Genomic DNA, 13,921 nt, shown 5'->3' with positions numbered 1-13,921 from the left:
GCCACTGTGGGCTGACAGGTGATGGTGCCCACCCGCATGTGATGGTGGCGATGGTGATGGTGGTGATGGTGAGGAGGCGATGGTGATGTGGGGAGTAGTGTAGCGGTTAGCGCGCTGCACGGCAAACACCAGTGACGATTATCTGAACCGGTCCTGGGCCTTCCCCTAGGTCGACTCAGCCTCAAATGAGTACCTGGTGCGGTGTGTAAACATCGTCGCTAGGGAGACAAAGGCGGTCGGGCGTGGTGCTGGCCACACCCACCCCCTCGTGTACCGTTCCGGCCTTCATAGGTGCTCGCTAACAGCACTTGCCCCTACAGTCTGTTAAGGCTACACGGGGGATCTTTGTTGGTGATGTTGACGATGACGTTGAGACGAGGAGGCGATGGTGATGTGCTCACGTGCGCTCCGAGCGAGCGTGTGGTGGTGGTGGTGGTGTATACGTGTCTATAGTGAAGTCTGTTTGTCTTTGTGTGATCGTGTGTTTGTTGTTGTTGTTGTGGGGAGCGGTAGTGGAGCGGTTAGACGACCCAAGTTCAGTTCCCGCTCAGGGCCAACACCGGTGACGATGATCTGAACCGGTCCTGGGCATCTCCTAGGTCGACTCAGCCTCAAATGAGTACCTGGCGCGGTGTGTAAACATCGCCACTGGGGAGACAAAGGCGGCCGGGCGTGCGTGGTGCCGACCACCCAAACCCCCCCTTCGTGTGCCGTTCACGCCTTCACAGGTGCTGCTGCTCGCCCACAGCACTTGCCCCAACAGTCGGTCAAGGCTATACGGGCGATCTTTGTCTGTGTGCGTGTTTGTATGCGTGTGTGTGGGTATTTGTGTGTATATATGTGTGTGTGTATATGTGTGTGTGTTTGTGTGCGTGTGTGTTGGTATGTATGCGTGTGTGTCTATGTGTGTGTGTGTATTTGTGTGTATTTGTGTGTGTATATGTGTGTATATGTGTGTGTGTATATGTGTGTGGGTATTTGTGTGTATATGTGTGTGTGTATATGTGTGTGTGTTTGTGTGCGTGTGTAATTAAGCTCCGTCAGTTGCAGTGTCATTGCAGACCCCAGGGTTTGTGCCAAGGAATGCGACGCTCACTCACATCGCACTCACATCGCCCACACAGCCACAGAGGGCGAGGGTCGGGGGTGGTGAGGGGGGGGTGGTGAGGAGGGGGGTGGTGAGGGGGGGTGGTGGTGAGGAGGGGCGTGGTGAGGCGGGTGGTGAGGGGGGGTGGTGAGGAGGGTGGTGAGGGGCGTGGTGAGGAGGGGGTGGTGAGGGGGGGGGGTGGTGAGGAGGGGGGTGGTGAGGAGGGGTGGTGAGGGGGGGTGGTGAGGAGGGGGTGGTGAGAGGGGGGGTGGTGAGGAGGGGGGGTGGTGAGGGGGGGTGGTGAGGAGGGGGGTGGTGAGGGGGGGTGTGAGGGGGGGTGGTGAGGGGCGTGGTGAGGGGGGGTGGTGAGGGGCGTGGTGAGGGGGGGGTGGTGAGGAGAGGGTGGGGAGGGGGGTGGTGGTGAGGAGGGGGGTGGTGAGGAGGGGTGGTGAGGAGGGGTGGTGAGGGGGGTGGTGAGGAGGGGTGGTGGTGAGGAGGGGCGTGGTGAGGCGGGTGGTGAGGGGGGGTGGTGAGGAGGGGTGGTGAGGGGGGGTGGTGAGGAGGGGGGTGGTGAGGGGGATTGGTGAGGGGTGGTGGTGAGGAGGGGCGTGGTGAGGCGGGTGGTGAGGGGGGGTGGTGAGGAGGGTGGTGAGGGGCGTGGTGAGGAGGGGGTGGTGAGGGGGGGGGTGGTGAGGAGGGGGGTGGTGAGGAGGGGTGGTGAGGGGGGGTGGTGAGGAGGGGGTGGTGAGAGGGGGGGTGGTGAGGAGGGGGGTGGTGAGGGGGGGTGGTGAGGAGGGGGGTGGTGAGGGGGGGTGGTGAGGGGGGGTGGTGAGGGGCGTGGTGAGGGGGGGTGGTGAGGGGCGTGGTGAGGGGGGGTGGTGAGGAGAGGGTGGGGAGGGGGGTGGTGGTGAGGAGGGGGGTGGTGAGGAGGGGTGGTGAGGAGGGGTGGTGAGGGGGGTGGTGAGGAGGGGTGGTGGTGAGGAGGGGCGTGGTGAGGCGGGTGGTGAGGGGGGGTGGTGAGGGGAGGGTGGTGGGGGGGGTGGTGAGGAGGGGGGTGGTGAGGGGGATTGGTGAGGGGTGGTGGTGAGGAGGGGCGTGGTGAGGCGGGTGGTGAGGGGGGGTGGTGAGGAGGGTGGTGAGGGGGGGTGGTGAGGAGGGAGGTGGTGAGGGGGATTGGTGAGGGGTGGTGGTGAGGAGGGGCGTGGTGAGGCGGGTGGTGAGGGGGGGGTGGTGAGGGGAGGGTGGTGGGGGGGTGGTGAGGGGGGGTAGTGAGGCGGGTGGTGAGAGGGGGGGTGGTGAGGAGGGTGGTGAGGGGTGGTGAGGGGGGTGAGGTTTGGGTGGTGAGGGGGGTGAGGGGGGGGTTGGATAAAAATGGGGGGGGGGGGTGGGAGATTAAGAGAGGAGAGGGTAGGACAGAGCGAGATGCGATGGATTGCATCTTTTGCACGAAACAGTGCTCAGGAGATCCAGTGCTGTGGAGATCCAGAGTTGAATGATCGATTGAGAGGAGCAGAGAGATTCAGAGGGGTGGCAGGAGGACGGGGGGCAGAGTTGGTGACGAGGGAATGAGAGAGAGAGAGTGCAGTGCAGCAGCTATCGAGTGTGCAGGCGGTGTAACTGCTGCGCCTGGGACCCGGGCTACGAGGGCGGTGGGGTGGGGGCGGGGGGTTGGCCCACGCCCACCACGCCGCGCCACTGAGACGGAGGGGGGAAGAGAGAGGCGCAAGGGGAGAACGATTAGACGAAGAGAGGTGAGTGGAGAGGGTGAGAGCGAGGGAGAGAGAGAGCGAGCGAGAGCGTTGTAAGGGAGAGACGAAACATTCCCGACAGCCCAAAGCCTCCGCCGTGTTGGCACGACCACACGGCTCTCCTTTCTCTCCCCTCCCCCGTGCCCTCCGTTCCAGCACTCGCTCACTCGCTCGCTCGCTCCCTCCCTGCCCCCTCCTGCCCTCCACTTGACCGTCGCCCTTTCTCCTCCGCTCCCCCCCCCCCCAGTGTGGAACCTCCCATCCACACCCCCCCCTCCACACCCCCCCCTCCACACCCCCCCCCTCCACACCCCCCCGCCACATCCCCCCCATCCACACCCCCCTCTCCACACCCCCCCCCTCCACATCCCCCTCTCTGTACCTCATTCACGCTGCCACCGACAGCCGGATTCGGGGGTTCAGGGGGATGAAGAGGGGGGTAGGGGGGGGTAGAGTGGGAGGGGTCCTCACCCTGCATGGGTCGCTCCCGGAAAGGGTCCGTGGCCTCGTTGCGCACGCGCGCGTTGTCGTCGCAGATCGGGGGCTCATCCCTGAGAGGAAAAGGAGCGGTGGCGCAGCGGTTAGCGCGCTGTGCGAGTGGGGAGCGGTGGCGCGGCGGTTAGCGCTACTGCCGCGCTACGAATCCGGCTAAACCGAGTTCGGGTCCCGCCGGCGGCCAACGCCGGTGACGATTATCTGAACCGGTCCCGGGCTTCCCCTAGGTCGACTCAGCCTCAAATGAGTAGCTGGTGCGGTGTGTGAACATCACCACTGGGGAGACAAAGGCGGCCGGGCGTGGTGCTGGCCCCCAAACCCCCCGTGTGCCGTGCCGGGTTTCATCGGTGCTGCAACTCGCTAACAGCACTTGAGTGAGTGATGGTTGTGGTGAGTGATGGTTGTGGTGAGTGATGGTTGTGGTGAGTGATGGTTGTGGTGAGTGATGGTTGTGTTGAGTGATGGTTGTGTTGAGTGATGGTTGTGTTGAGTGATGGTTGTGGTGAGTGATGGTTGTGGTGAATGATGGTTGTGGTGAGTGATGGTTGTGGTGAGTGATGGTTGTGTTGAGTGAGTGATGGTTGTGGTGAGTAATGGTTGGTGAGTGATGGTTGTGGTGAGTGATGGTTGTGGTGAGTAATGGTTGTGTGTTATGGTTGTGGTGAGTGATGGTTGTGGTGAGTGATGGGCGGTGAGAGATGGGTGGTGAGTAATGGGTGGTGAGTAATGGGTGGTGAGTAATGGTTGGTGAGTGATAATTGTGCTGAGTGATGATTGTGGAGAGTGACGGAGATTGACGGGCGATGAGCAGCGGTGAGGAGCGGGTGAGGAGCGGCGTGGTCTACTCACCGCTTGGAGCTGCCCGGGATGGGTCTCCCCGAGTCCACGAACACGCACCAGCAGTAGCCCGTGGAGAGGTAGCACTGCACGGGTAGGAACAGCTGCCCACCATCGCCACACTCGGGGACGAATGAATCTTCCCGGGACGTTTCTGTGCCAGATCCAGGGCCGTCTTTCGCTCCAGCTCGCAGGAGGCGCCCTGCTGATGAGCCTGCTGCTGCTGCTGATGATGATGATCCTGTGGCTGATGAGGATGATGTGGATGATGATGGGGGTGACTGAGAACAGAGTCTGTGGCGGTGTGTGTTGATGTGTGTGTGTGTGTTGATGTGTGTGTTGATGTGTGTGTGTGTTAATGTGTGTGTGTGTGTTGATGTGTGTGTGTGTGTGTTGATGTGTGTGTGTTGTGTGACACGCATGAACGCGTACAATAAGGCAAATAAATATTAATATGAACAGACACGCAACACACACAAAACACCTACACGTCAAATACACACATCTATACATACACCGAGCCACGAAGACAAAGATCCCCCGTATAGCCTTAACAGACTGTAGGAGTAAGTGCTGTTAGCTCACGCACCCACACACATACGTACCCACACACACACGCACCCACACACACACACGTACCCACACACACACGTACCCACACACACACGCACCCACACACACGTACCCACACACACACGTACCCACACACGCACGCACCCACACACACGTACCCACACACACACGTACCCACACACACACGCACCCACACACACACGTACCCACACACACACGTACCCACACACACGCACACGTACCCACACACACGCACATACCTTAAATAATACGTCAATTATGATGGTGCTATGATCGCTCTGAACAGAATCTGACCGCGTCCGCGAGCGCTGCGCAGAAAGTGAAAGTATTCTTCAATGTTCGATTCATGTCTTGAAATAAACATGTTGGTATGTCTCGTGTGAAACAGTCGTTCTTGCCCATGTTTATGTTTACATTATTCGCTCGACTTTTAATTTTTTGCTTTAGAATTTTTTTTCTGACCTCCCCCCCCACCCACCTTCTCCCCCTCCACCACCCCTCCCCCTCCCCCGGCCTTCATCCCACTCTCTTGAGTTCCTACCTGGTCACACGGAACCGACTGGAAAGCTTTCACTTACCGGTGCTCTTCACTGTCACTCCCACGCGGCCCGATCTCTTCCCAATGTTGCTCTTCAGCAGCGTGGGCTCCCGAATCTCTGAACCTGATTTGGGGGGGTTGAGGGGTTGGGGGGGGGGGCACGGTGGTGGTGGTGGTGGTGGTGGGGGGCAGCAGTGTCAAGAAGAACGCCGCTACAAATTGAACGCTGAATCGTTTCAAACAGTCGCACGGCTCGTGGTTCAAATGTCAAATGTTTGGTGGCAGCAGTGTCGGCGTCGCTGTAGCGGAGGGGGGAGAAGGGAGTGGGGGGGTGGGAGGGTATAGTGGGGGGGGGGCAGGTATAGTGGAAGGGGGGGGGGCTGAGTCATGTGACAAAACATGGCAGGGCGAGCGGCGAGATCGCTGCTCAATGCTGTGCGGACCAGAGTCCATAACACTGGTCAACAAAAACAACATTTCTGGTCTAGACTTTTGCAGCTGTTTTAGACTAATTTCAGGGTGCCGATTCCAAATCTGATCTCAGATTTGCTCTATCACATCTCATTTTTATGCTATCGGCATACCCCATTTTCATTGATTTTACCCGAAATTAACTCTGTCACTTATGATTGCAAGTTGTTGCGAGTCAGTGACTGCTTTAGTGTTAAAATATGGTGCTGTATTTTTAGGATAGTGTGTTTATAATATCATTTTATGTAGATATACACATTTATTTAATATTTTTCTTCCGCAGTTTTTTTTGAAAATGCAATATTTGATATCTCAAAAACCTGATGTGATAAATTACCTAAAACCGTTGGAATACCTTATGCCAGAAAAAGTGTGTTGACCAGTGTAATTATCAGGGGGCCTCAGAAGTTGCTCGGCTACATCTGCTTCCGCGGGTCGTTGTCGTACGCGGACAAGGGCTTCGCATTGTGCTGACGCCTATAGCACAGCAGGGAGAGATGTGGCACGTGGTGGGGGTGGTGGGGGTATTCGCGTGGTACCTGTCCTGTTCCTCTCCTCCGCAGCTCCAGCGCGGCCCGGATACCTGGGCGCACAAAGCACAAAGGTCACCCGTGTAGCCTTCAAGAGACCGTTGGGGCAAGTGCTGTTTGCGAGTAGCACCTATGAAGGCCGACGCGGCACACGAGGGGGTGGTTGACACAGCACCACGCCCGACCGACTTTGTCTCGCCATTGATGATGTTGTTTTTTTTTAAACACGGCAACACGTAACTATTTGAGGCCGAGTAGACATAGGGGAAGCCCAGGAGCAGTTTAGATGTTCGCCACCAATGTGTCGCTACGAGTGGGAATCGAACCGGGATCGCCGGGTTCGTAGTGCGGTGGTGCGCTAACCACTACGCCTCCCGCTCCCTCAACTATCGCGAATCTGGGGCACGGAACCCAGTGAAACGCACCTGCAGCAGACCGTGGCATAACCCTCTCGCGGACCAAGGAACAGCCCGCACCCAACATGACAGTCATTACCAATCCCTCCCCCGCCTCTTTCAAGACGTACTGACCACGTGTGTGTGCGTGCGCGCGCGAACGTGACCACGCGTGCGTGCTGTGACACGTGTGTGCGCGTGCACACGTGGGGAGCGGTGGTGTGGCAGTTAGCGCTACGAACCTGGCGACCCGGGTTCGATTCCGGCTCAGTGGCCAACAACGGTGACGATTATCTGAATCGGTCTCGGGCCTCCCCTAGGTCGAGTACCTGGTGTAATGTATGACCATCGCCACTAGGGAGACAAAGGCGGCCGGGCGTGGTGTTGGCCACCCACCCCTTCGTGTGCCGTGCCGGCCTTTATAGGTGCTCGCTAACAGCACTTGACCCTACAGTCTGTTAAGTCTTTTTGCGTGCACACGAGATGCAGTATGAGCCTACAGTTGAGCGTGGGGCAAAGTTAATGTTTGTTTTTATCATGTAAATTTGTGAATATTTTTTTCTTAAAATTTGCACCCTTTTTCGCATGACATCACAGGGTCGTAATGGGTCCACTGAAAAGCTGTGTTTAACGGTTAACACACGCGCAGTATTCTCCAGGGCGGCCGCTCGAACCGAACCGCGAATCTCGGTGATCATTCATGAGCAAATTGGCGGGTCATAATGAAGAATACTGACAGAAGATGATGATGATGGACCTACCTGGTGATGTCACCATCACCGTCTTGCCACACACCTGCCAGAGACACACAAGACACACACACACACTACTTAACACAGACACACACACGCACTACTTAACAAAGACACACACGCACACAATACTTAACTAAGACTAAAGATACCCGGTATAGTATTTTCAGCCTGTGAGGCAAGGGATGTTTGCGACTTGTTAGAGCAGCACTCTATCCACTTCACTGCTCATTGCATAGACAAAGATCCCCCGTATAGCCTGAACAGACTGTTGGGGCAAGTGCTGTTAGCGAGAAGCACCTATGAAGGCCAGAACGGTGTACGAGGGGGTGGGTGGCCAGCACGACGCCCAACCGCCTTTGTCTCCCCAGTGGGGAGGCCCAGGACCGGTTCAGATAATCGTCACCGATGTTGGCCGTGAGCAGGAATCGAACTCGGGTCGCCAGGTTTGCAGTGCAGTGCGCTAACCGCTACACTACCGCTTCCACACACACGTGTACACACACACACGTGTACACACACACACGTGTACACACACACACACACGTGTACACACACACACGTGTACACACACACACGTGTACACACACACACACACGTGTACACACACACACACGTGTACACACACGTGTACACACACACACGTGTACACACACACACACACGTGTACACACACACACGTGTACACACACACACGTGTACACACACACACACAAAGCTCTCCACGTGTGTCCTACGCAGACTGGGGAATCGTTCGTGTGAGGAGTTGAGGCGCCATTCTGAATCGGGCACCCCGAGCGCTTTACCTCCAGACTCCAACAGCCGAGGCGCATGGACGAGTGGATCCAAAATTGATTCTGCGTGACAGCCACCATCAGCACCATCATCATCACCATCACCACCACCATTAATTAGCACCATCATCATCAGCACCATCATCATCTCCATCACCACCACCATTATTAGCACCATCATGACCACCACCATTATTAGCACCATCATCATCAGCACCATCATCACCACCATCATCATCAGCACCAACATCATCACCATCATTAGCACCATCATCATCACCATCATTATTAGCACCATCATCGTCAGCACCATCATCATCACCATCATTATTACCACCATCATCATCAGCACCATCATCATCACCATCATTAGCACCATCATCATCACCATCATTATTAGCACCATCATCGTCAGCACCATCATCATCACCATCATCATCAGCACCATCATCATCACCACCACCATCATCATCAGCACCATCATCACCACCATCATTAGCACCATCATCATCACCATCATTATTAGTACCATCATCATCAGCACCATCAGCACCATCATCATCAGAACCATCATCACCACCATTATCACCATCATTAGCACCATCGTCAACACCACCATCAGCATCATCGTCAGCACCATCATTAGCACCATTGTCAGCACCATCATCATCATCAACAACATAATACGTACACACACACAATGGAGAGATATTTTATAACCAGCTCACGGCCCAATGAGAAGACGATAATCGAGATGATGGTGGTGGTGGTGAATGTAGTGATTCGAGGTCACATGGCCCAGCGGTAGCGCGTTTCCCGCTTTGTTGCAGAGGTTCACGGTTCGCATCCAAGCGGCCGCCCTGTTTAATACTGCGGTTAAGTTATAACTGCAAACAATCCGACTACTAAGTACGTGCCATCCGCTTCACTCACAGCAGACGCGAACAATTCCGTGGCATCGTTCGCAAGAGCAGCGGGACGTCACGGGTCCAATTTTTTTTAACCAAATTAGAAAAAAAAAGCCCCGCTAAATGCCTCTAATGGTATCTACGTAACAAACAATCGTCGCGCCCCGACTGCGAAAACTTGTCAGGACCCTCCTGTCAAGAGAGTCTCGAGATTCTGTAGTGCTCTGCTGCTGATGATGATGATGCTGCTGCTGCTGATGATGATGCTGCTGATGATGATGATTATGCTGCTGTTGATGATGATGATTATCCTGCTGCTGATGATTATCCTGCTGCTGATGATGCTGCTGCTGCTGCTGATGATGATTATCCTGCTGATAATGATGATGATGCTGCTGCTGATGATGCTGCTGCTGCTGATGATTATCCTGCTGCTGCTGCTGATGATGATTATCCTGCTGATAATGATGATGATGCTGCTGCTGATGCTGATGATGGAGCTCACTGTCATTGGCCTTGCCGTGAGTGTTGGTCCGGATCCGCTGCGGGGGTCCTCCTGCGGGCACAGAGCACGGTCGCGATCCCCTTGAGCCCCCGTGTCCCCCAGGGAGCCCCGTGACTTCGTACCTCCGTGCCCCATATGAACCCACACCCCACTCAGCATCCCCACGGCCCCCTACCCCGACACCCCCATTCCTCTGTACCCCTATACCACCCCGGGCGGCTATGTCCCCATATCTCAATGCTCGCGTGCACCCGTGACTCCAGACCCCTCGATGGCACCCTACGCCCCCGCTACCCGCTCATCGTGTGCCTCCCATGCCCGCCGTGCCCACGTGACCCGCATGCTTCCGTGCCCCTTATGCCCCCATGTCCACCGTGCCACCGTGCCCATCGTGCTCTCAAGCTCCTCATGAACCATCGTGTCCCCGTGCCCTCCATACCCTCTGTTGTCCCCATTCACCCCATTCCCACCGTGCCCCTCATGCCCACCATACCCCCCATTCCCACTGTGCCCCCCCCCTTGCTCCCCCACGCTCTCACCCGTGCACTGCGGGGTGCTGGCCTCCACGGAGGATCCGCTGATGGGGCGCCCCTGGGGGGTCACGCACCAGCAGTAGCGAGTCAGGTTGTGACACTGAACCTGTGGGGGAGGGGGGGGGGGTTGCAAGGTCAGCGTGAAGGGTCCTGCTGGCAGAGCCGTCCCTAGGGCACGGCGAATCGGGGTGAACGCCCGGGGCCCCGCGCTTTGGGGGGGGCGCCCTTCCACGTCGCGGCGTCGTACGTGATCATAATCATTCCGGTTTGGGGTGAGCTGCTCCGGGCCTCTAGGGACAGCCCTGCCTGGGGGGGAGGGGGGGTACCCAAAGCCACCATTTTCCATCCATTCCACGTGCGTGGCTTTGTGATGATGTTGTGCATGATGACGGCCGTGATGATGATGATGATATATAAGAACGGGAGACAGAGGAGAGCCTCACCATTCTGGCGAATTGCCCGATGATGCTGGATGCAATTACCAGCGAAACGTCGTGCTACTCAAATTGTAAATGTTGTGGTTTCACGCTTCAACACACCGGTGGGCTAAAGCAGTGAACTATTTGTCTTTTGTCAACGTGACACTTTTTTACTGATTGGCCGTGTCGGGTGGTAGAGGGTTACGACACATTTATAAATAACGCGATCTAAACCCAAAAACGTTGATTATGAATAATATTGGTCGCGAAAGCCTACGTGTTAAACTGATGATGATGGTGTTTGCGATGACGATGACGCCGACGTTGCTGCTGATGGTGACGATGCTAATGTGGCTGCTATGACTGATGACGATGATGATGCTGCTGATGCTGCTGATGCTGTTGATACTGATGCTGATATTGATGGTGCTGATGATGATGAGGATGCTGATAATGATGCTGCTGATGATGATGCTAATGCTGCTGCTGCTGATGATGCTGTAGATGTTGCTGTTGCCGATGATACTAATATTGATGGTTATGATGATGACGCTAATGGTGATGATGCTGATGATGGTGATGCTGCTGCTGATGCTGCTGATAATGATGTTGTTGCTACTGCTGATGATGATACAGATATTTATGCTAATGATGATGATGGTGATGATGCTGATATTTATGCTCACGATGATGATGGTTATGATGATGATGCTGATGATGATGATGCTGCTGATGATGCTGCTGATAATGATGTTGTTGCTACTGCTGATGATGATACGGATATGTATGCTGATGATGATGATGGTGATGATGATGCTGATATTTATGCTCACGATGATGATAGTTATGATGATGATGCTGATGATGATGATGCTGCTGCTGATGATGATGCTGATGATGATGCCTCGTGCCTGCGAGTAGCTCCCGTCCGCGTTGCACTCCGGGATGAAGACGGCGCGGGTCTCACGCCGCGCCTGCTTCTGCGCGTGCGAGCGCTCGGCCTGGCACCGCGACATCTCTACACACACCCACCAAAGACAAAGGCCCCCCGTGTAGCCTTCAACAGACTCTCGGGGCAAGGGCTGTTCGCGAGTCGCACCTACGGAGGCCGGCACGGCGCACGAGGGGGTGGGTGGCCATCATCACGCCCAAGTCGCCTTTGTCTCCCCAGTGGAGATGTTTACACACCGCACCAGGTACTCATTTGAGGCCGAGTCGACCTAGAAAAGGCTAAGGACCGGTTCAGATAATTGTCACCGGTGTTGGCCGCGAGCGGGAATTACCGCTCCCCACACACTCACACACGTGCGTACGCACCCTTGCACCGGCCCCGGTGCGCCACGCCGAGGAGGGGGTCCTTGCACCGCGCGCGCCGCAAGTCGCAGTGCGAGGCGAAGGTTCGCCCGTCGGACGCGCAGAGCGGGCGGCGCGTGACGCCCGCGGCCTGGGACGGGCACTCGAGCCGCAGACACTCCCGCTCCGACTTCTGCTCCCCAATCAACATCTACACAAGGGGGTAGAGTCGTTCATTCGTTCGTTTGTTCATTCATTCATTCGTTCGTTCATTCACTCGAGCCTGAGACACCCCCTCTCTGCATTCTGCTCCCCAATCAACATCTACACACGGGGGGGTAGAGACGTTCATTCGTTCATTCATTCGTTCATTCACTCGAGCCGGAGACACTCCCACTCCGATTTCTGCTCCTTAATCAACATCTACACACGGGGGTAGAGTCGTTCATTCGTTCATTCATTCGTTCAGTCGTTCGTTCGTTCGTTCATTAATTCGTTCATTCGTTCATTCATTCGTTCATTCACTCGAGCCGGAGACACTCCCGCTCCGACTTCTGCTCCCCATTCAATATCTACACACGGGGGTAGAGTCGTTCATTCGTTCATTCGTTCATTTATTCATTCACTCGAGCCGGAGACACTCCCGCTCCGACTTCTGCTCCCCAATCAACATCTACACACTGGGGGTAGAGTCGTTCATTCATTCGTTCGTTCATTCACTCGAGCCTGAGACACCCCCTCTCTGCATTCTGCTCCCCAATCAACATCTACACACGGGGGGGTAGAGTCGTTCATTCATTCGTTCATTCACTCGAGCCGGAGACACTCCCGCTCCGATTTCTGCTCCCCAATCAACATCTACACACGGGGGTAGAGTCGTTCATTCGTTCATTCATTCGTTCATTCGAGCCTGAAACACTCCCTCTCTGCATTCTGCTACCCAATCAACATCTACACGGGGGGGGGGGAGGGGAGAGTCATACGCTCATTTGGATTAATTCCTTCACAAAATAATTCGTTCATTAATTCAATGAACGCGTTCATGTTTTCGTCAAATCGTATCCGAGACAGTCATTCCGCCTTCTGTTTTTCTTCACGGTCATTCGTTCATTGAGAAATGTATTCCGTTTTCCTTCAGTCATTCACTCGTTTTTTCACACCCCGTCTCTGGCAAGTAATTAATTAATACATTGTTTCGTTCATCCATGCTTGAGTCGCGCCCGCTTCGCTTTGATGACACGGGGAACGTGAGTTAATGGATTCATTCACTCGTCATGTTTCGTTCCATTCACGCGTGCATTCGTTCACTCGTGCGTGGGGCCACTCCGCTTATTATATTTTCGGACAGTGGGGGGGGGGGGGGGGGGGGGGCGCGAATTGGGGTGGGGGGCGGACAAGGACTTAGACACCGTTCATTAATGAATTATCTAGTGAACTCATTCATTCGAGTTTCGTTCATCCGCGTCTGTGACACGGTCGTATGCTCGTCCATCGGCATTTAAATGCTGGAGGGGGGGGGGCACACGGCGAGGCGCTACGCTTTCTGCCATTCGTGATTTCATTGAGTAACGCATTCATTCATTCACTCACTGAAGCTCTCGGCATTGCTATTGAGCAAATCTGCTCCCAAGCAGACATCAACTGGCAGTAAAGACACAATTCGTCCATTCACGGACTCATTCGTCCATTTGCTCGTTTGGTTCCCCATTCATACGACGATGCTGGACGAGACTGGAAGTAATTTGAGAGCACAAATTCACCGATCATTCGCTGGTTCGTAAACAAAATATCTCGCGGTGACCTGCGGCCAGGCACGCGAGCAAGTGAATCACAACCACGACCATCATCATCATCATTAGCATGGTCATCAACATCATCACAACCACGACTACCATCATTAGCATGGTCATCATCATCATCACAACCACGACCATCATCATTAGCATGGTCATCATCATCATCATCACGACCATCATCATCATTAGCCTGGTCATCATCAAACACAAATATCCCCCGTGTAGT

General features: G+C 55.3%; 1 protein-coding gene across 1 annotated transcript in view; it reads right to left on the bottom strand.

The window, feature by feature from the left end:
• LOC144943875 (SPARC-related modular calcium-binding protein 2-like) overlaps window positions 1–13,921 on the bottom strand; it is a 79,477-nt gene that overhangs the window by 62,892 nt on the left and 2,664 nt on the right. Inside the window, 11 exon segments of the mRNA XM_078871712.1 lie at window positions 3,202–3,386; window positions 4,180–4,315; window positions 4,318–4,461; window positions 5,340–5,423; window positions 6,310–6,353; window positions 7,457–7,490; window positions 8,254–8,304; window positions 9,655–9,705; window positions 10,194–10,293; window positions 11,518–11,624; window positions 11,924–12,110. Of these exon segments, the coding sequence (XP_078727838.1) occupies window positions 3,202–3,386; window positions 4,180–4,315; window positions 4,318–4,461; window positions 5,340–5,423; window positions 6,310–6,353; window positions 7,457–7,490; window positions 8,254–8,304; window positions 9,655–9,705; window positions 10,194–10,293; window positions 11,518–11,624; window positions 11,924–12,110 (1,123 nt within the window).

The sequence above is a fragment of the Lampetra fluviatilis genome, chromosome 33 (genome assembly GCF_964198595.1).
Source record: "Lampetra fluviatilis chromosome 33, kcLamFluv1.1, whole genome shotgun sequence".
NCBI lineage: Eukaryota > Metazoa > Chordata > Hyperoartia > Petromyzontiformes > Petromyzontidae > Lampetra > Lampetra fluviatilis.
The sequence above is the reverse complement of the archived record's forward strand: the minus strand, read 5'-3'. Positions and strand labels throughout refer to the sequence as shown.